Source organism: Spermophilus citellus (assembly GCF_964194105.1).
Source record: "Spermophilus citellus genome assembly, chromosome: 8".
NCBI lineage: Eukaryota > Metazoa > Chordata > Mammalia > Rodentia > Sciuridae > Spermophilus > Spermophilus citellus.
The window spans coordinates 19075174-19098301 of NC_138189.1; the positions used below are offsets into that span (position 1 = coordinate 19075174).

A 23128-nucleotide genomic window follows, 5' to 3' on the forward strand; every position below is an offset into this window, starting at 1 on the left:
AATGCTTTCTGCTTCCCACATGCAGCCCTGGCCCCTGCCCCCTGTCAGCGGGCTCTCCACCTGTGGTCTCTGCTCTGTCCAATAACTGACCACACAGATAAGACACAGGAAGGACCAGGGTGGGCTGCCATGGTGCCACCTCCGACTGTGTTAGAGTGCCAAGTCCTCCCTCGACATTACTCAGGGGCCCAACTCAGCCACAACGCACCTGTGATATTGTCGTAGCTCCGGAAGTTCATCTCGATGTGGTCCCACTCCAGAACCATGCAGTTCTCCATGCTGGGCTGCGCGATGGCCACGTACACGTCGTTCTTGGAGTTGAACGTGTCCACCGACACGGACTGGTAGGGCAAAGTCTGGTGGACAACAAAATCTGGGGATGGGCATTAAAAACAGTTCATGAGATCTGCAAACTCTCCCGTGGGATTCACCAACCGCCCCTACCCTTCTCTCCTTCCCATCACAGGTTCCAGAGGCCTGAGGAGGGAGCAGGAGTGTGGGAGCCAAGCAACGAGTTCTGGCGGGTTTTACTCTGGAGATTGCAGAGGACCATCAGCTTCTCATGCTGCTTCCTGTGGATAAACAGCCTCGTGGGTTTGGCAAAAGATAACACGTTAAACAAAACTGGTGAGACCTGGCTTTCAACAAGCCAAGGCCAAGAGGAGGCTGCTGAGAGTCTCAAAGCTGGCACACAGATTGCTCTGTGACCAGGGGGTGCTGTGGTCCACTTCCAGCCCTCCCAGCACAGCCCTGCAGGAAAGCAGCCTGCTTCTGAGACTTACCTGGAGATCCCCTGTGGTTGGACACACCCCAACAGTGCCCCCGCTGTTCAGAACTGACACTGCACTCCAGAGGGCAGGCGCCATCTGGAAACCAAACCAAGCCCTCCCCTGCAGTCCCAGAGGTTTCCCAGCCAAGGGGGAAGTGAAACTACAGGTGCTGTCCTGGGGCCTGGACCCTGGCACACATTCTCCTGGTATTTCATGGTGAGTCGAGGATCCCCGTCTGTGTGGCTGCCCTGAGCTGCAGCAGACTTTCTGTATTATACCCGACTGGGGAAGGACATAGAATTGCCAAAGAACGGAGCAAGCATGTGCTTGGGAGCAAGGCTAGCTGGTGTGCAGAGTAGCTTCGGAAATGTAGAGGAGAAGGAGTCTGCTTAAGACACACACACACTAATAAAGGTTGTGAAATAAAGTTTGAGTTACATTTTTGGCCAGAGGTGCTTTAGTGTGTGCCACTCTTTAATAACACGGGGCCAAGTCATCCCTAGGAGGAAATCATGGCGTTTCCCAGCTCCTTCTCACCCAGTGCTTAACCATCCCATTCCAGTGCCCTGTACTCTGCCAGGCCTTCCCTAAGCAGCCCAGTCCATGACACTCACTGGGCTGACCCTAGGCACGATCGTTTAAATCTTATTATTTACCATGACTTCAAATAACATCACAGTCTAGTCTGGAGATAAGGGAAAGAGCCTTCAGCATTTTAGAGTGCCCAGAGAGGGTGAGCACCTAGCCTGGGCCACACAGCCAGATTGATGTGTCTCCTGAACCTAGGGCTCCCAGAAGTCAGGCCTGGGTCCTACTCTGAGCCCCCCCACAGCTCAAGCCCACGGCGGCCACTCAAGAAATAACCACCGATTAGGAAGCCTCATCAGAGATGTCACTCAAGAAAGGCACCAAGGGGCCGCTCAGTAGTGAGCAAAGGAGGAGCAGAGGAAGGAAAGGAGATAGCAGCAGCTGGGCAGGCTGAGGTGGGCGCCATGGATCAGGCACAGGAAGGGCAGGTGGAGGGTAGCACCAGGGCTGAGGGGCGGGGCGATGGGCACCAGAAAGCACACTGGTCCTGAAGGCCCATGATCTGAAGCTACCAAAGACCCACATCACCCCCAGGTCTCATGCACTTGAATCAACCCCCAGGTCTCATGAACAACATGGGGCAAGGACATGGACCTCCCAAGCGAAACGGCAGGATAGATCAGGCCATGTGGTAGAAATGCCTATCTTAGTGCCCCACAGGTTAATAAATGCGTTACTGAGGTCCAAGATGAGAGAGCAAGCTTCTAAGGCAGACCTGGCCCAAGAGAGGCAGTGTCCACTTTAATGACATCTAAAGTAAGATGCTGGCACTGAACCACCACCTCCTTGCAGAATGACCTTGAACACATGGCTCAACCCATCTCTGCCTCAGTTTTCTGGATTGCCCTGCCCTTACCTAGCACAAACTGAACTTCAGCAAGTTAACTTGAAGAAGTGCCCCCCCCAACTCCAGATGCACAGTGGGTGCGTGATAAACTCTTTTCTGCTTAATGAGGGTGGGGTGGTCTGGCTGGCCCCAAGGACCGTCGTAAGGACCGTCGTAAAGACTACCGCAGAGCGCATGCGGCAGAGGACGGTGCCGGTGCAGGAAAGAGGGTGGTGGGAGGTGGGCCGCATCCCTGGGAACCAAGAGGGAGCTGCCGCCGCAGCCCGACAGGCAGGAGGTGATGGACAGTGGAGGGACGAGTGACCCTAGTGGACAGGGTAGCTCCCACCCCAGCAGCAAGCGAGCAGAGCATCCTGGTGAAGACAGACTGGACTTCAGAGTCTCCTCTGCTCAAGGTTAGCTGTGTGACCTTGAGCAAGAAGACGGAGCCTCAGATTCCTCACGATAAAATGAGAGGACGCCAACTTGCCAAGGCTGCGCCCAGCGCGGGCCTTCGGAGGCTGCTCCCGAGCTTTCTAGACACAACCACCGCAGCACCTGGATGCTGCTGGAAGATGGAGGGAAGAGTCCCAGCCGCTCCAGGCCCCACCCCGCCCACTCCTAAAGATCATAGTGCAGTTCCATCAAAGGCTAAGAACAGAGCCACCCCTGCAGGCACCAGCAAAGCCAGCGCAGGAGCCACCAAACCTGGTTGACCTCACAGGCTTTGCTGGCTTCTGTGTTCACGCATAGATAAACGAAAGAGAGGTATGTGGTGCTCTGGGTGCGCCTTTTCTGGGGATATAAAAGGATTCCAAATGCAGCGAGTTCTTTTAATTACAGCCAGGACTGCTGTAAACTCCTCTGCTCATCTCTGGTTGCAGCGGGCTCAACGGAGCCTGCCAGAGGTTCTAAACACTCCCTTGATGGCCATAACTCACGCTCTGCCTTCCCATTAGTCTCCCAACTGAGCTCTCAGTTCTCAGAAACACGAGCATTGGCTTTCAAATGCAGGCTGTTTAAAGTGCAGACCAGAAAAGTTTCCATTTTTATTGAAGAATCCCAGGATGAAAAGAGGCAGCCAGGAGAGCGAGCATTCTCCAGATCTACCCTTTAGCAGCCCCGGTTCCATTTATTTTTCCAAAACAGTGGTTTCCTCATATTTTCTCTACATTAACCAGCACAACACAGACTGTTAAGTCCCTTGAATAACAAAGCTACTTCTTAGTAGAAGACACCAGCAGCAGCCCGGCCATAAAAGGAGAAGACAGAAGGCAGAGAAAGAGGAAAGGGCAAAGGAAGCTCGTGGATGTGTGTGCGTCTGTGCGCATCAGAGCCGCAGCTGGGAAGCATTCAAATATCTTCTCCCACCTCCATCTTAATTTACCTTTCCCAAGCCGCAAAGCAGAGTTCTTGTGGAGACAACTCAAAGAACACACATCCTGACATGACATCAATTTATGGGTGTTGAAATATTAATGGCACTCTCGGCCATTCACACTGGATTAAGTTCAGGATGTCAGGGGGTCTCTGACAATTTAGGCCTTTCTCCCCCTGGAAAATCAACAGATTTGTACGAGGCTATTTATAGCACTGGCAGAAAATAAATTATACATGATGCTGAGCCTAGGGGGAGAGAAAGTGCACATTTAATGCATTATTTCTCTTGGCGTTTTCATCAGCCCCCAAATGGGGAAGCTCCTAGGACAGTTAGGATGCAAAGTTCACTCCCTCTAAGGAATTTCGAGAATTATGCACCTAACACGGGCCATCATAGGTAGGTAACGGACATTTTTGAGTAGTTAAAAATAGACTTGAAGGGGAGGCTTTGGAAGAACTGTGATTAAGTGGAAGAGCTGGAGCACCCAGTGGTGGCTGCCTCGTGTTAATTAGTCCCCTTTGCCAAGAAACAGAGCAGTAATGGTGCCTTCCTCTCTCTGGGCCAAATGGGGAGATCTACTAGAGGACATTGTCTCCTTTCCTGAAAAGCTGAGCTAAGAGGAAAACAAGGCTCTGGGAAATCTGCTTCTTCCCCAACCTCTAGCAAGGAGACAGCAGCCATACCCTGAGCTGCCCATGGGCTTTGATTCTTCCATCCGTCCTCGTTTGCTCCCCAGCCTTTGGTGAAGCACCAGAGACCCAGGCTTGAGCTGAGCAGAAGGCAGGAACCCCAGACCTCCACAATTCACTCAACTCCTTCCTGTATTGCAGAGACTACATTTGGGGACAGTTTACACATTGTGGGGCCACCTTTTCCAGATGGGAGAAACTGTAAGAGCTAATGTGTCCTTGAGTCTCAAAAAAACAGCAAAGATAGCACTGTCCTCTCTCTTTCCCAGAAAGCCCTATGCTGGCTTTCCAAAGCGGGGCAGGAAGCTTGCTAGCAAAGACAAACACACACAAGACAGACACAGCCCTACAGGGTTCTGTTTCAGGACCTGGCGGCCTTGGTTCCAAACCATCTCCTTTCCAATAATCATTCTCAGTACCTGGGTCATTTTTATAACCATCTAGATGGTCCTAAAGTCAGAAATCGTGTTTTCTTGTATGAATGAATCCCTACTCCCAAGGTCCTCTGTGGTCCATGTCAATCCTCTCAGAAACTGACCAGTTTTCCCCCACGAGGGCCAGTTCAGTAAGAACAGAACAATGGGAGATGTTACCTTCACCTTGGGAATTAGAGACCCCCCCCTGAAAAACTAGACAAGAGGCAGAAAGGAGCCCCAGCGAGCTCTGGTTTAGCATTTCATACTAAATGATCTCAAATGCCACCTTTTGGTGCAAATGTCATTGACTATGACCTCTGATTTATTGTTCTGGCCCCACAGTACAATAAATAACCTCTTGGTGGCCTCAGCTGGCTAAAGGGCACCTGCCAATTACACAGCTGAATAAGTCCCCAGTCAATGATGAAGGACAGGGCACTCCCATGAGACTTCAGGCTTTCAATCAAAAAGAGAGAACTTGTAGGGCCCCTTATTTACAAACAAAGGCATCTAGAAAGAATTTTCACTTTGTGGAATTTTGTTTACCTGTGGGGAGGGTGTAAGCAGGTTCTGGCCTCAAGGTGATATTTTCTTCATGGAATTTGGGTGTCTTTTGAGTTTCTGCAACTATTTTCTGAGTTCTCATTCCTGCTGCTTCTGCTGACATGCCTAGGGGCTTTGTAGATACCAACTCTCAGCCTAAATGTTTATTTTTACAAACATCTAGAAAGCAGGTTTCATGCTGTGGATTGATCCTCTCTCCTTTAAAAACTGGCTTTAGAAGCGGTAGAAACTGTGCCTGCGCCTTTCATATGGAGATGCTCACCTGCTCTCTGCCTGCTGTGACAGTTGAGCCAGTTGGTATTTTAATTCTATTCTATAACCTGAAAAATGTTTAAACTAATACCCTGAGGCCAGGCCTAGAAAAACAAAACTGAACTTTACAATTTTCTCTCAATGATTTTGTTTCTTTTGATAACTTATATTATTTTTCTTTGGATAACTTACATTTTCTTCTTTGCTACTTATTATAATATACCTAGTGAGCTCTTCTTACTTGGAACTACAAGAGCATTTTATAGATTTAGAAGTCTGGTATTCAACTTCCAATAAACATTGTCTCAGTGAATCAGGAGAAATCGAAAGACAAAATAATTCAGGTGTGTGACTGATTTCCCATGAAACAGAGACAGACTTGAAAGATGTTCTCATGCCAAACTCCTGAGTTTGTATTTTGATCTTAAAAGAGAAAGAAAGAAAACTTTAGAGAACTTTGAATTTTGTCAAGAATCAAAATGAAAGCAGTGCAGTTAACAAAAATCCTTCCAAACAGTTGAGAAAGTTTGCCCACCACATGGTCTCATTTCTTATAGAATGCTGGAACTTTCTCTAGCTTTGGTAGGAAACCTCTACATTTTCATTTCCCGGCACCCTGTTGACAACCTGCAAGGAAAACAAAGGGCTTGTTCTAAATGTCCACATTTGGCAAGGCAGGTGCTGGTACCTGTGGTTGTACACTCGTAGTCGAAGCTGGCCACCTCGTTCAGCTTCTTCTCCTGGTATTCTGGTGGGCCAGAGCACAGCACGTCGGAGACGGTGGAATTGGTCATCTTCAACCACAGATACAACCACTTGGCTTTGCAGTCACATTCAAATTTATTACCCCTTAAATCCCTGGAAGAGAGAGAGAGAGAGAGAGAGAGAGAGACTGAGACTTGATATGCTTTGGTAGTGACGTAGGTGTATTAACAGCCTGACATATTTTAAACTCCTTAAACATAGAATTTTTTAAAAGGGCATTTCATGCTTCCTATCTCTTCTGTTTATCATTGTCCTTTTTTTAGTGCTTCTTGGGGCATACTTCCAGCTGTATAACATATAGACAGTTCCCAGATGGCATGTCACCTTTCCTCCAACCCTCTTGAAATTGTCACCATGTGGAAATGGGGGAGGGACAATAGAAGGACACCCACAATGTAGGTTCCCCAAAACAAAACAGGATGTTAGAGGAAGAAGCTTAAGATCCTATCAAACCATGTCCAGGAAGACGTGACGAACACCACACGATAAAGCAGATGGACTCGCTGTTTGGGAGAGTGGGGTCCTCCCGTCCATCAGGCCTAACTTACCATTGGCCTAATGGTACCAAGTCTACTATCAAATGGCAAAATCCAGCACAGGGCAAACCGCACACGGTTTCCCAGGACGTACTACTTGCTATCGATTGTTAACGACAACGTAAAAGAAATGCAGCAAGAAGCAGAGGGGATTGGAAGATATGATTAACCAGGACCCCATGATAAGCGTACACAGACTTAATCTCATTACTTACAGTTCAATCAGAGAGTCTAAGTCACTGAAGACGTCCCTCGGTAGCGCTTTAATGTGGTTATTGGCCAAAGAACTAGAAACAGAGAGTCACATTATGATGTGGTTATCATCTGCACGCCCTGACACTCTGAAGTCCCTGTAAATATAGCTAATGACTTAAATAGCTCTCGACCTCCTCATCCCAGCGTGGCTTAATTCCTGGCCTTGATCATCAGCACTGGGAGAAAGACATGAGCTCACTTACACAAAGAAGACGTTGTAGATGTCAGATTACCAGGGAAGCCTTTTTGTGTATGTTATTTATTTATTATTAGTACTGGGAATTGAACCTAGGGTCACTTAGCCACTAAGCCACATCCCCCAGCCCTTTTTTGTACTTTATTTAGACACAGGGCCTTGCTAAGTTGCTGAGGCTGGCTTTGAACTAATGATCCTCCTGCCTCAGACTCTTGAGCCATTAGGACTACAGGCGTGCACCACCGCACCCAACTTGTGTTTGCTTTTAAAATAAGCATTTATAAAGCTGTTTATGTACATCTGTTAAACTTCAGATGGCTTTCTGTTTCTTGGAAAAGTCCCTTTGATGGTATGCAGGACTGTCCCAGCTCACCCACGAGAGCACATCTCACACTGCTCAGCTCTAGTCGAGTGGCCTCCACGAGATTCCCCCAGCAGCCTCCAGGGCTGGGCACCTGTGGGCCTGTCTGGGCCACTCTTCCCCAGACAGAGACACAGCTCACTCTGCCTCCTGAGGTCTGCACTCAACTCTTCCCACCCTCCCAGACCTCGGTACATCTCTCTTCCCGACTCTGTTGATCTTCATTGGAAGATTCTCATTGGCACGCTCCATATTTTAATTATCTGTTTTAATTATTAGTTTATTGGCTATATACCCTCCCCATACAGAAGCAACATGAAGACAAAGATGATTGTCTGTCTGTCCCTAGCTATATTCCCAGTTCCTAGAACATTGCCCAGCACATGGTGGATTCTCAATAAATTCTTTGTTGAATGAATGAATTAAGCACCCAAGTAAAAATGACAGTGATGACAGAAGATGGATATGGTCTGGCCCCAGGAAGTTCCCTAATAGTCCACCTAAGTGAATTCTATCACTTGTGACTCTACAAAGGACCCAATGAATACTCTTTTACATAAAGACACTCAGCTCTAACACTCAAGAAGAATATAATAAAAACTCAGTGAGTCATAATGTTTAGGGAATGACTGTTAATGTTCAATTTCATTTTCTCGTTAACAAAGGTTGAGGAGAAACTGTTGTGCATGTTTGTCCTTAGTGTTGAAGATCTTCCCAAGATGCCCTGGTCTATGCCCCACCTCCAGAAGTAGACCTACGTGGAAACATGAACTCCTCCTGAGGATTCAGGATCCTGCAGTGCCCTGCCACCATCTTGCTGAAGGTGGACATTCATTATTCAGGGCTGTCATGGAAAGATGCTGGGAATCCAAATGCTGTCCATCAAGTCTGGTTTCCCCAGGCCCCACATGCTTATAGGAGTCAGCTAAGAAACTGATGCCTACTTTTTTGTTCTCTTATTAATTCAAGAATAAATGACAAAACATAATTAATAAACAAATATAGTTGAAATAAGTTGTTTATATCATCCTAAAGACCCATCCCACCAAGAGGACTAAAGACATGTTGTTTCTTCTTAGAGTCAGTTAGACTCAAAAGTATGTGCCCATTGTGTTTTTGTTTGTATTTGGTTTGCTTAGGGTTTTTTTTTTTTTTTTAAAGATCATTCTTTTTTGGGCGGGGGGTACGTACCGGGGATTGGACTTAGGGACACTCAACCACTGAGCCACATTCCCAGCCTTATTTTGTATTTTATTTAGAGACAGGGTCTCACTGAGTTGCTTAGTGCCTGGCTTTTGCTGAGGCTGGCTTTGAACTCATGATCCTCCTGCCTCAGCCTCCTGAGCCCCATTAAAGGTGTGCACCACTGCACCTGGCTTAACCATTCTTAAACCAAATAGTCTTGCTTCAATATGAGGAGATTTGTAGTTTCTAAATTGCACCCCTTCCCATCCATGTAATCACAAATGGATTAAAATCCAGTTGCAGGTACTATTTTATATTTTTTTTCCTAAATGATTTATATTTTTAAAAGCCACAGAAAGTGCATTCAGCGATCGTTCCAAGAATGCAATTTAGAGCTCTGAAAGCAGAATTATTTAGAGGGTCATCCACCCCACTCACACTAAGTGCTTAACATCTCCCTCCCTACTTCATTTTGTCTACAAATTCATGGCACTTACTTCATTTCTGAAACTATTTAACAGCTCTCTGTCCCTTGGGCTTTACAGGACTGCTGAAAACCAATGTCCTAGATTTTAGTTACAGATTGGCGTGACTTCTCAATGCTCTGAAACCTGATCTGTGTTTCCTTACATGTGAATGTGCATCTGAAGGTGCTGGGGGGGGGGGGGGAGATATCAGATCTCTAATTTAAACAGGCCAATTTCAAGCCACATTGTCCTGGGCACAGAAGTGAACTTCAGAGCTGATGTCTTCTCTTCATTAGAGGTTTAATAAAAACGGAAGGAGGGGGACCAGCTCATTCATTAAACACTGTACTAAATGCATTAATTTCTAAATACATCAGAAGCCTACAGGAGCAACTTTAAAGTCACCAGATTTGCCTGGAAGTAGAGGACACACTAAAAAATCCAGCTCCGTAAGAAATCCATTGCTCAACCAATGAATCATCAAATGTTTCCTATAGGATTTGCCCTGAACCGGACTCTGAGGGCTTGTGGAAGATGTGCAAGGGCTTGTCCTCAGGGGGCTTCCTCCCTTGCTGGGGAGCCAGGACCAGCATCGTGAAACCTCAGCCAGGGTGGCTGGTGTAGAGCATAACAGTGTGTGTGTGTGTGTGTGTGTGTGTGTGTGTGTGTGTAGCCAGCAGAAGGGGGGACACGGGAGAAACGCTTCACGGGGGAGACAGAACTTGATTTAGACTTTGAAGGAGAAGACGTTTCTAGGAAATTGAGGACAGAAGAAGTAGCATCATAGGCATAGGGAAGGGCGTGAGGGAAAGCCCTTTATAAGATGAGCGGGGCGTGCAGGGGCACACGGAGAGCCTCGTGTTCTCAGGATGTCCAGGGTACTGAGGCTGGAGAGCTAGAGGGGGGCCTGGGGATTTCCCCCTCCCAGCTGAGATGAGCCTGCTTCCCCTCCAATGCATCTGGAATACTCTGGACCCATGTGGAGGATTCCCTCATTCTTTCTGAATTTGCGCTCTCTGGATGTCACACAGAGAAGGAGGTATGTCTTGTAAGCATGCACATAGGATAACACGTGAAACAATTCACAGGCATGCACACGCAAACAGGCATGCACACACATATCAATGTCCATGTACCCACAGGCGCACAAGCAAGAGATAGCCAATCCACACCCAGGACCTGCCAGGGTACATTCACCCTCCCCAGAGGGAGGAACAGTAGCCAAGCCAACTGGACAAATGAAGTGGCCATCTGGACTAAGTCAGTCACACAGGCTTACTTAAAAACAAAGCCCCTCAGTCCTGACTTCTGGGAGCCAGGCTTGCCCTGACTCGGCTGTTCCTCTCCAGACACCGCAGCTGTCCGGTTAGAAACCCTGTCTGGACACCCAATCTTCCAAGGCTACCTAGCAGTCCGTGGATAAATCGAGACTTAATGAGTGGAAGGAGGGAACCATGTTTTTTGACGATGGCGTTGAGGTCAACCGTACCTCGACCGTTCCCCATGAGGAATGGGCTGGGTGCCACCAGCGTCATTACCTGCGGCAACCCTACGAAGTCAGCACGATCATCCTCTTATTAAGAATAAGGAACTGGGACTCGGAAAAGTTAAGTAATATGAATCAGTGATGGCCTTGAGATTTGAGCCCAAGTCTATGGAACGCCAAGCCCATAATCTTAGCCTCTACAAGACTGTGGGGATCTGGCGTCTAGACTGAACCGGAAACAAGTCAAGTCTTTTATAGGGAAAAAAGGAAACCTGGAGGTAGAATGTCAAAGAGAACCTGCCGCTCTCCAGCATGGCCCTGTGGATCCAGGTGTCCTCTCCCTCACCATGGCACCCCACCTCCCTGCTCCAGAAACCCCCTGCAGAGCTCTGCCGGGTAGCCCTCCAAACACAGGGCTCCCTGTGCCCAAGACAGACCCCCCAGCCCCACCGGCTTGATGTGATGGCTGTCTCAAAGACCATTACCTGTCAGGGTCACACCCAAAGGTACTGCCCTCCCTGCCCAATGTCCACACCCAAAGCCCTTCAGATTTCCCAGTGCTGATGAGACCTGTCATCTTCCTCAGACACAAAATATCAAGCGTGCCAACGGAACCTGGCTCCTGCCTAATAAATCACCCTCACCAAGACAAGGACGATTTTTGCATTTTCATAAATACAGCCATTACTTTTTTCTAGTTTTATAAATTTGCTCAATGTGTGTACTTGCTTCATTTTGATATGCCAATTCAAATCAATTTAATATTTTTTTTTTGTCTTCAGAAAGCTATTAAGGAATCCGAGAGCTTAGCTGAACCCGCAGATTAATCCAACATAAAAGAAAAAGTGATTTGCATTCAAATGAGAGGAACCATGAAGATGTCTCTGTTCTGCTTGGTCCTAATTCTGATCACATATTTAATTTTTTTTTTTTTTAGTTAGAGGTGGACACAATACCTTTATTTTATTTTTATGTGGTGCTGAGGATCCAACCCAGCGCCTCACGCATGCTAGGCAAATGCTCTACCTCTGAGCCACAACTCCAGCGCCCTGATCCCGTCTCTGACCTTCTGTAAGGAGTTATTTATGCCTCAGTTCTCAAATCTGTACAAGGGGGACTCACAGATTATCACAGAAGAGAGAGGAGAAGGCTCATAGGCCCCCAGCCCTGTACTGACACCAAGTAGGTGCAGGACGCATGTTAGCCCCCTTGCCGTTTCCTCCACCCAGCCGCAAGGCCCCTCACAGCTCAGGGCTCCTCACTTCACGTGACCCCAACTGCAATGCAGGGGATGAAGAGGGTAATTAAGCCAAGTGTTGGTAACCACAAAGAGCAAGGTCTGTTCCACAGCAGAAAACCTGGGCAGCTGGGAGGTGAGTCTCCTTCGGGGGACGTTGCAGTATGGAACTATGGAGGCAGAGACACACGCCAGGGGCCAGTCCTACTCCACACATTAAAGGACAGGTGACATTTGCTACAGGACTTACAGGTGAGTCAGATCCCGGAGGCCGCGGAAGGCATTTCTTGAAATGGTTTCTATTTTGTTCCCTTCGATGAACCTAGGGGAGGAAAGTCGCATAATTCAACTGAATTTCCTCTTCTGAAAATGTCTAAAAAAGTGATCCTGGTATGATTTGGGAGTAAAATCTAGAAGCATTCATGAATCATCACGTCTCTGAAGACTAAGTTAGCCACAGCAAAGTCCACATGGGAGCAAGGCACATGAGCGTGTCTGCACTTCCTCCTTCCGGACAGCACGGAAGTCTTCAAACTCAGAGTTGGGGTGTTGGGGTGGGGTAGGGAGTGCATGGGACAAAGACAAGAAATGCTCATCTCTGCAAGACCGGAGAGCTTCCAGACATGCCCCCAGCCAGCTCAGCTCTGCTTGCATTTCACAGTGCCTGGCTACCGCTCTTCTGATAATATCACAGTCCCTTGAGGAGACTCCAGTGTTCTACATGGTGCTATTAAAGTTTTTGAGGAGGGAAAGTTCCATTAAGGTTGTTTCCCAGCAACTGTGAGCTCCTCAGGTCCCACCCTCCAAGCAAATGGGTGATGAGGCAAGGATCCCTTCCAGATCTGTGCCACGAGGAATAGGGAGTATGCTGAAGTTGAACCAGGGCTGGCTTTCTCTATCTGTGCTAAAATGGTGCAGGGCTTGCTCATAGAATCTTGCAACCATCACACTGGTGGTGCTTTAAACTCTGTAGGGAAGACAGGGCGAGAATGTACTGTGACGACTCCCTAGGGCCACAGAGAACTAAGTTTTAGTTTATGGCTTTGCATTACGTCAACTGTCAGGGGGCCTTTGATGAGACGGTCCAAGAAAGAGGCTTTGCTAGATCTGTGAACGGGTTCTTGATCCTCACACTGAGAACTTTCTGATGCCTTAAAAAAATAAAAAATAAAAGAATCTGGGGCCTCTCTAGTAATAGACTACAGCATAAACTGACAAGCTCACTTCCTCCCCAGTGACCTGGCCACTGAGATGAACTGCCTGCTGGGAAAACTCACAGCTTCCCCTTTGTACCTCCCTCGTAGAGTGTGTGCCTTCAGAGAGGCTGGCTGGAGCTAGCACTGGGGTTGGCTGGAATTAGCAACGGGGTCCTGCCGTTCTTTCCATATCACGTACAAGCCAGAGTACCACATGATCACAACATCCAAATCACATCGACTCTGGGGGAAGAATTCCTCATTCCCCAAGACCCCAGGTCAACAGAAAGTTTCCCTATACCCAGATGTGTCTAGAATTCCAACATCTACCTGTTGACATCAAATAAGAAAGCCTTAAAAATCCCCTCTGAATGCTAAGTGAGGAAATCCTATCTGATGGCAGGATTAGCTTTATGACAGATTTACGGAATACTAGAGTGAAAGAATCTAGGAGGGAAAAAGACATGGTGTCCTGGTGCAGAAACCAGAACAAGGCAAAGCTTGTAGCTAGGAAAAATAAAAATAAGAACTACACATCTGGAGAGGGGGAAATTACCTTTTTTTCTTATAGAGGGAAAAAGAAAATACAACTCAGCAGAATCCACAGGAAATACTGTGGAATACGGGACGTGGAAGAGCTGGATAAAGAACAGAGTTGTACCCCCAAATAGGGAAACTTTGTTTAAAAATAAGTAACCCTCAGAACCCTTCAGCCCAATTTCTAACTGATCAGCAAATCCACACCTGGTTATGAGAGGTAAAAATATCCAACGCAGTTTCCAATTTTGCTTACTCCACCACAAATTAAATGTCATCAGAGAATGAATGAATGTCTTTCCCTCTTTGTTTGCTTCCCCACTCTTTGTCTCCAGCCTCCTCTTACCCCAGTGTGTTTACAAGCAAGGAAACTCTCAAAAGTCCGTGCAGAAAAGAAAACAAGGTTTACTTCACTTGCAGACCCATCAGAGACGCTGTCCTAGCTTAGGACACAATCCAGCAAGCCACCAAGAGACAGAGCACTCTGGGAGCAGACAAATCACCACACTTACAGGTATTCCAAATGGAAAAGTCCAGCAAATGCATCGTCACGGATCACGGTGAATGAGTTAGAATTCAGCAGTCTGAAAATAAGACAGATATCAAGGCAGAGACGCAATGCCTGAGCCACATGATACAGCCCTTTCTGTTTCTTTTGCTGTGTTCTGATTTGTAGGCAAACCTGAGCTGTTCTCAGCCCAAGAGCAGCCCATTAGGTCCCCAGCCTCATTTCCACACTACTGATACAGGCGATAGGAAGTGGGTTCCTTTTGGCCAGATTTTCTGGTCATTTCCAATACTGTATACCTCTCACCCCTGGGTTTCTTAGTGAATATGAGCTGATAATTCTAAGGCGAGGCACAGCTGAACAGCTAGGGAATGCTTTATAATACACAAGAAACCATGGAATCATAGACCTAGAAGGATCTCATCCAACTTTATTTTTAGGGAAATCCAAACCCAAAGAAGTTTAGTGATTTAACCAAAGTCACACAGTTGGCGGTGGGGGGAAGTCCCTTTTACTATATTATACATTCCCATGAAAAATGTCAGAAAAGTTTAAGAAGTCTTCAGCAGACTCTTCATCATTATATAGTTTTCTATTTGGTAAAAGTCTATATAGTCTATAGTAATCACTTAAAATACCTAAATTTATATTTATACTCCTACCATGGTAGAGAAAGTTCATTATAATATCATTACAATTCTAAGAGAATTCAGCTTTTAAAGCATAATGTTGTAAGTAGACACATAACACTTCAAGAAAAAGTATCCACAGTCCGTTTATTTAGGAGGAGGAATGATCTACATTTCTGTATATCTTTCTGTAGCTCATTGCTTGCTTTAGTTTACAATCTCATCTCAAATTTAAGAAACTAATATGATAAAGAGAATGAGCTGTGTACTTGACTTTTTCTGGCAATGATCTGCTTTGGAAAACTGCTTTTTGGACACTTATCTTCACTAACAAACATTAGCTGACCTGGGTTATGTGTACTGCACGTCGCTTATCACAGTGACCTGGGCATTGCTCACCGAGAAGTGCTGGGACGAAGAGTAGTTATGAGTGAGGTCTTTGAGTTTGGGGTTAGAATCTGTGATTCTTTTTTTTTTTTTTTGGCAAGTTACTTAATTCTCTGACCTCAGCTTCCTCATCTGTCAAATAGGAAAATCAAAATACCCTCTTCAGAGAGATGCTATGTTCATGAGATATAATGAAGCACATAAATGCATACTATGGTGCTTGCCTGTTTAATGGATAAACTAGAAATGCTCCTATTTCCAGGGTAATATTAAGATCTTAAAAAGTAAGTTTCTTTTAAAGTGAGATGTTTGGGGAACACTTCATTCTGGTCATGATTGATGTAATCACCTGCCCAGTTGCTGAATCTGGAAGTCGAATCTACAACAAAGTCCTGGAAGACAGCATGGACCAAAGTCGGGAGAGGACCTGGAGCAAGGGGCCTTGATACTTTGTTTAAGACACCCCAGGGCCAGTGCACCCCAAGAGGCAGCCACCATTCATTCAGGGAGCTAGGAGATTTCAGGAAGGACTGACACCAAAGAGGCAGAGACCACCCTTCAAGGACCACACTTCAGGGAACCCCATTTTGCAAAGAGAACTTTCCATACTTACAACAGCTGCAGGGAAGGCAGATGGGAAAACATTCGGTCCTTGATTTCTGAAAAAGTTCCATTTACTAGGCTCCTACAGGCAAAAACAGAACAAAAGAAGGCCTGGGTTTCTTTCAGGAAGTGCGGGCGGGGTGGGCAATCCGCCTGACCCTCCACCTGCACTTCAAACTCTTCCTCTCAATGAGGCTTACCACACGAGGCCATCAGCTTCCCCGGGGTAGGAATGGAAGAGTGGGGCCTCTTGCCAATGCATTTGATCAATATGAAAACTAGTCTGGATACTAGACACCTGCACCATCGGTCTGGCTTCCTTTAGAGACATTAGCTCAGCCAGCTCCAATCAATCCCCGGGCTTCCTTTGCTTAACTACAGGAGGCCCCGGCTGCAAATGGATAATTACTTCACCTCTGCCCAAGATTCTGTGTGTGCAGACACAAAGTTAATGTTGGCCCACGAAACTCTGGGGTAGAATTAAGCATTCCCCTTGGGAGCATGTCTCTGAAAGACACTGCGAGCACTTCTGATTAAATGCACCGTGAAAGCCTTGAGGGAAAACTCAAAAGACACCTGAACTTGACTGTGCGGGGGAGGCAATGCCATCTGCCAGATGAAACGGTCAACTCGGGGGCAAGAAGCTTGGCTCTAGTTCTGCCCCCAGGTTCCCTACCCTTCCTGGCCACAGCAGGACCTCAATACTTTATTTTCGTTAACATGCAGATCAATTAAGCAGCTGCTGGTTTAAAGGATTTAACAAGGGGAATTCTAATTTCTGGAATCCTCCATGTCACCTGACTTGGCAACAGTAAGAATCAAACAAGCCTTCTGTTCTTCCAGCTACACTCTCCTGACTTCCTATAAATGCAAACAGGATGCCCCTGCTCCTAGGTCCAGGCCCGGGTCTGGCCTTGGACAAAGGCAGGGGAATGTTGTACGTGAGCAAGCACAGTAACGTCACTCTCAGGACTCCCTCCTCTACAACCCAGGGGGCACCCCAGCACCTGGGCCTGCAGTAGATATGGCCCAACAGCCCTTCCACAGCCATTAGGACAGCTAGTCATTGGACCTGAGTGGCTGTATGACCCAAGTTGAAAGCCTCACTTAGCAGGGGAACAAGCAGTGCAAAGCCCTTCCTAGTCATTCACTCCAGAGCTGGAAAAGCAGGCAACACAATGTGAGGGGAGGAAGGGCAAGAAGACCCTTGGACTTCAAACAAGAACTGGGCTGACTTCCTGCCCTTGACACTGAGCTGGACAACCCACATCCCGAGGCTCCGCCAAGATCTCGGAACCCCCTCTTCAGGCCACGTGGGGTGGCCTCCACTTCCAGAGGCTGCATGCCTTCCCAGGCTCTTCTCAACCTGCAGTGTGGAGGGAGGAGGAGGCCACAGTGCCAACCTCAGCCCCACTGTGAGGTGGGGCAGCGAGGCTCACCAAGTCTTAGTTTGCACCCCATCCAGTCGGGTTCTGCTGCTCCTCTGGCAACCACACACCCACCACCCCACAAGCACAGACACAGCCTGTCAAAGTTTAACGCTGCAACCCAGAATCACAAGTGGTCGCCAAACGCCGACCCTCAGGCTCCACTCCACAGACCCTACCTCTCCATGGGCCCCAATCCTTCACTGTCACCAGATCCCCCAGGTGGGACTGATGCAGGTGGACCGCCGACCACACTTTGAGAAATACTGTCACGGGGACCTGACCGGGTTTCCAGACTCTAGAGCTCAGGGTCCTTCCATCCTCCTGGGAACCGAGACTCCACCCACGTCCCTAGAGCGCCCGCACCCAATTACCAAAACAGGGACTGGCGAGAGGGGTCCGGCGCGCTGCCCCAGCGCCAGAGGCAACTCCCTGGCGGTGGCGGGCACAGGGTGGGGCGAGGTGGGGGCTGGAGGGGTCCCACTCACAGGGAGCTGATGTCGCCCGGCACGATCCTGGGCACCCAGGAAGAGCCCACGCAGATGATGGACTCCTTGGTACAGCTGCAAGTGGCGGGGCAGCGCGCCAGCCGCCTCACCTGCGCGCTCCGCGGGATCAGGCACCCGGCGCCCAGCAGCAGCAGCAGCAGCAGCCCCAGCGCCCCGCCGCCGCCTCTCCGCAGCGCCATGCCGGGTCCCCGGTCCCCGGCCCGGCCCCGACCCCCGCCGCCGCGCCGCGCGCTCGGACCCGGCGCCGCTGCAGACCCGGGCGCCGCTCGCTGCTCGGCCGCCGCCGCTGCTGGCGAGGACGCGGGCGCCGCGGGTGTGGGAGGCCGAGCCGCAGCCGAGCAGCATGCTGGCCGCCACCCCCACTCGGCGCCCCCACCCGAGCCCGGGCTGCTGGGCGGCCGCCGCCGCTGCGCCCGCCGCACTCGCGCCCGCCTGACATCAGCACTCGCGCCCGCAGCCCCGCTGGCCAATGAGTAGCGCACGGCCAGGCCCGCCCCGCGGGGGAGGGGGCCGCCGCGCCCCGGAGGGCCACAGGGAAAAGTTGGGGGACCTCCGGGACCGAGACCCCTTGGGAGTCTGGCCCAACCGCAGAGGATCAGATGCCCGCAGTCCCTCCACGGGCTGCAAAGAAGGTGGGGGAGATCTGAATCCTTAAAGCCTGGCCACAATGTGTGCCCCAAAAAGTAGGCACAGGGAGAACTGGCGTGATCAGTGGGGAGGGGACTCTGCCCTGGGAGCTTTGAAGAGTCCTGACTTTTGAGCAGCCTTTAGTGATTTTGAAGTGAGCCGTGGGGCTCAGCGAGGGTGGCTTTGCTTGTCTTCTGAGAGGGCACTGGGTTCTGGCATCTGGTTACTGGAACCAGGCGCTCGCCCAAGCTGAAGGCTTGTGGAAAAGGGAAGCCGCGACCGCTGTATGCGCCTCTGTCACTCTGGGCCCTGCCTGAGCTTGACAAAAAGCCTGCGAAAGTTTTCCCTTACTCAACAAGGTAGCTTGCTTACCCAGCAGCCCACCACCCCATTAAACAGGGGATGCAAACTGATGGGAACCCAGGGCGTGATGCGTCTAGGAACTGCCACTTAATCTTCGCTGATGGTTTGAGGCAGATTGATTTGCTGATAAGGAAAGAGCCAGAAGGCATCACGACAGGCCTGTGGTCTAAGTGATTTGGCCTGGGATGGGGATTGGTTACCTGGCCCCACTTAGTCCCTTTGGCACTCCTTGAGTTTGTCGTGTGATCTTGAGTTAGCCCGCAGCTGGGGAAATCAAGGAAAACCACAAAGCAGAACCCAAACAGTGGCCAGTAGCCCACACTGCTGAATTGGGGGGGGGGGGGGTTGAGAGCCCCATCCTGAGGCTACAGACCAAGGAAACCACTTCTGATATGGAGCAATATCCAGAAAAGCCCAGCACCAAAGTTTAGGGCTATCACTTCTTCACAATTATTTATAGCACCATCCCCCAGGAAAATACCACATCAGCAGGCCCTATCCTCAAGGGAGCCTGAGTCTAGCTCAGCAGGTAGCCCTAAAGGAGTAACTGCACAGGGCTACACGGAGGTCACAGACCTTCCAGAAGAGGTTCAGAAATGTAAGGTGAACTCACTGTAGGAAACTTCATGGAGGGAGCTGGACATTCATTGCGGCCACCATTTACCCGACACCTCGCATCCATGCAAACCAAGCAACATTTATCATTTATTCTCACATCTGCCCTGGGAAGTGAGTCTTCCCATTTTATGGATAGGAAAATTGAGCGTCAAGATTTTTTTTTCTTGCCCGAGGTCACTCAGGACCCAGCCAGAAGGATTATACTCCAAAATTGGCTGCTGGGTCTAGGGACAGCAACAGATACAGGGACCCAACATCATGCATGTGTCTTTCTAAAGGAGGGGCTGCTGCTTTACAGAGTGGTAGAGATGAGGCTTCACAAATGGAGCACTTCCTGCCAACCCAGGACAAGAAGATCTGCATTGAAGCCTGCTGGAGGTCCGGGGAGGTAAGTGGGCTCTGCCCCAGAACCAGACAGGCCTAGGTTTGGCACCCAGCCTGCGGTGTACTACTGTGTAATGCTGAGAAAGCTAGGCCCTCTCTGTCCTCTGTTTCCTCACCTGGAAAAATGGAGCTTTCCTGGCTCCTGAGCCTGCATTTTAATCAAGGTCTGGGTCACAGTCTAGCACCCTGGTTTTCCATTGAGCATGATACAGGTGATACTTGGCCATGTCTGGATGTATTTGTGATTGTCACCGAGGGGTGGTAGAAGCCAGGGATGCAGCTGAACATCCTAGAGTACACAGCAAAGAATGATCTGGCCCACAATGTCACTAGCATGTGGCCTAGTGACCTAACAGATCCTTGGAGAACTCTAGAGGCACAGATTCCAGGCCGGGCTCCACTTCTCACAAGCAAACCCTCCTTCATGTCATTCCCACCTCCTGCTGCTCTTCCCTCACCTGTTTCATGGGGATAAAAAGACTTCTCTCTCTTCTCTAAATAAATGTGACTCGTCATCATTATTACTGTCCTTACTCTCGGCAACTCAGGCCAGCTCTGGCTCATCCTAGAACACAGTGTGGAGAAAAGCCTGGAGTAGGGAGCTGGCAGAGCTGGTATTTGTTTCGGCTCTGCTAAAGACACTCAGTAAGCGAGTGCTTGTAAATTATAAGGCGCAGTTTATAAATTAAGATATAAAAATGGAAATGGAGATGACTTTGGTTTGGTTCCAAGATCTTCAGCAGTTTAAAAAAAAAAAAAACTTAATAGACAATCAGAGAGACACAATCTGTTTCCAGGAAATAGCAAGTTTTCTGAAGATGTAGAAATCCTCATTTAGATGCACACTTATTCAGGCGGAGCCCCGTGACATGAATGCACGTTGCTACCTTGAATATGGATGAAATGGTAGCTCGAAGTAGCATCCAATCATGCACACTCACATTCCGCTGCTGGTCTGTTCAGGGGTCAGTATAGACTGAGAAGTTGCTAGGTGCTTGCTGGGCGTCCATATGAAGCAATGGCAAAGACAGACATGGTCCCCACCTTCATGGGAGACACATGTGATGACAAATGATGGTAGGACCCATGAAGGAAGAGAAAAGGGGAGAGCCTAGTTGAGTGGAGGGAAGGGGGGGCTGGAAGCCTGACTGAGGACTTCACTGAGCATGAGGAGGAGAAGGAGCCAGGGGAGAGGCAGAGGCTGAGGAAGGGGTAGTGTCCTCAGAAAGCAGAGCATGTGCAAAGGCCCAGGACCAGGAAGAGATGCATGCTTGGAGGGATTCAAATGAAGGCCAGGGTGGCCAGTGCACAGAGAAGGAGGGAGAGGGAGAAGGTGAGATGAGATCTGAAAGGTAGGGAGGAACTAAATCACGCAGGACTCGTAGGCCAAGCAAGGAGCCTGCCTGTCGTTCTAAATGCCATAGGGAGTCCACCCCTCCCATCAAACAGGCATGATGTCACGTGTGCTTCAACGTGGTTATTCCAGATGATCAGGTACAGAATGGGAGGAGGAACGAGTCCTGGAGAGAGATGGTGCAGCTGGGGCACAGTGAGCAGCAGAGGAGATGCAGAGTGGTGTGCGCTCAAGGTGCAGCTTGGAGGGAAGATCAGCAGGACTCGCCATTGGGCTGAATTTAGGGGGAAAGATGAGTGAGATGTCCACGGGTGTGGGCCAGAGCCAGCGGGTGGCTGGAGGAGCCATCTCTTAAGACAAGGAAGCTTAGAAGAGCAGAGGGTTGGGGGAGAGCGGTATCGGGAATGTCCGGAGGTTGAGTTGAGGTGACCTCGAGGCACCCACAGGCCCAGGTGGAGCTCAGGGGTGGAAAGAGGAGCTGGCATAATGGGAATGTTCACTCCAGGGGAAGCTGTGGTCCTTCCTCGGGAAGCCCTGGCTGTAATGTTGGCTGATGCAATGAAGAAGTGACATTTCAGAAATCCCAGACATGAGGGACAAGATCCAGCCCAGGTACAGGCAGCGAGGAACGGCAGAAATTTTATAGAAGGCGGTGAATCTAAGAATACTGCAGTTTGGGAAATCTATTTTTAGATCACAGATCATCTTCAAATCCTCAACCAAACTATGAATCTTGTGAGAACCTTCGAGACTCCATCAGGCTGTTAATCCCCCTCCCCTACTTTCCAACCAAATCCCACCTCCACCCCCCGCCTGCTCCCCTCACCAGGACCATAAGCTTCAGCTTCAGAGGGCCTCTGCTACCGCCCAGTGCCTCTGGCTTCAATGCTTACTGTAACAACCGAATAAAAATTATTCATCCAAACCTCAAAGGTATTTCCTGGTTTGAATGAATACAGACGAGATTCCCTGGGGTTAAAAAAAATTTTTAAAGCCTCCCCCACACCCAGAGTCTGCCAATCCCTCTCTGACCACATCACCCTGATAGGCCACTCTGGGGCTGGCTGCTGGTCAAATGTGGATGTGGTTCCTGGCTCCCCGTCATTTCCTCTCCAGAACTTGGTGGTGTCAGAGGCTGGAGCTCGTTTTGAAGCTGCCCCTGATGGGCCTCTTGAATTCAGTTGTGTTCTTGAAGGGCTGCCAGTATGCGTTCTTCCTGAGTTTCCTAAGTCAACTAAAAGGCCCTCGGGACCCTGGTCACAGTTCCAGTGACCTTTGTCACCTCCTCCACCAGCATAAGGGACTCCTGTGGGTTTCTGTTAGCTTATGCCAGCTGTACCTTCTCATGGAGACAGGACGCCATCTTGCCCGGGAGGGAATCAAGCCTCCTCAGTGTCTAGTCCAAGGGCCTCACTTGACCCACACTTCCATCTTCCACTGTACATCTCAGCTAGACTATAGCATTCCAAAACATTCCAATCCCCCAGCCACAGTGACTGGTTTAGATATGAATACACCACCCAACTGGGCTAACCAGGGCTAGCAAAATCCGTTAACTGGGATTTTTCTTGAAATGTTGGGAACAGAGTCTCTCTGTGCCACTGACCTGGGAGCTGTGTGACGTGAGCCTGCGAATCCACATATGCAGAGAGAGGCCCCACCTGAGAGGGATCTCAGGGGTGTTGCTCGAGTCTCAAATCAAGCCTACCCTTCAACTCTTCAGTTATGTGAGGTAACACGAGCTCTCTGATGCTTAACTTCTCTGAATCTGGGTTTTGGCCCATTGCACCCAAACAAATCCTAACTAATACACTGAGTTATCACCAAGAACAGAGGCCATACGCAGTGACTGAGATAAGCAACTACCACAACTGTCTCGCCACGTGCTCCGCCCCAATTTTATGATGTCCTTTCCTTTCCCCCTGCTCAAGAAATTTTGAAATCCTGCCTCCCCTGCACATGCACACTTTTTTGTTTTGTTTTGTTTTTATTCTCTTGAATAATAGCATCAG

At 49.0% G+C, this 23128-nt stretch overlaps 1 protein-coding gene across 1 annotated transcript in view; it reads right to left on the bottom strand.

Moving 5' to 3' along the window:
• The window catches only part of LGI2 (leucine rich repeat LGI family member 2), a 29755-nt gene extending 11574 nt beyond the window's left edge, over positions 1-18181 (bottom strand). Inside the window, exons 1-7 of the mRNA XM_081304454.1 lie at positions 17750-18181; positions 15845-15916; positions 14220-14291; positions 12225-12296; positions 7003-7074; positions 6175-6344; positions 209-373 (exon numbers count right to left, since the gene is read on the bottom strand). Of these exons, the coding sequence (XP_081160580.1) occupies positions 209-373; positions 6175-6344; positions 7003-7074; positions 12225-12296; positions 14220-14291; positions 15845-15916; positions 17750-17949 (823 nt within the window). The 5' untranslated portion in view covers positions 17950-18181. The remainder of the gene's footprint in view (positions 1-208; positions 374-6174; positions 6345-7002; positions 7075-12224; positions 12297-14219; positions 14292-15844; positions 15917-17749) is intronic.
• Between the last annotated feature and the right edge of the window lie 4947 nt (positions 18182-23128).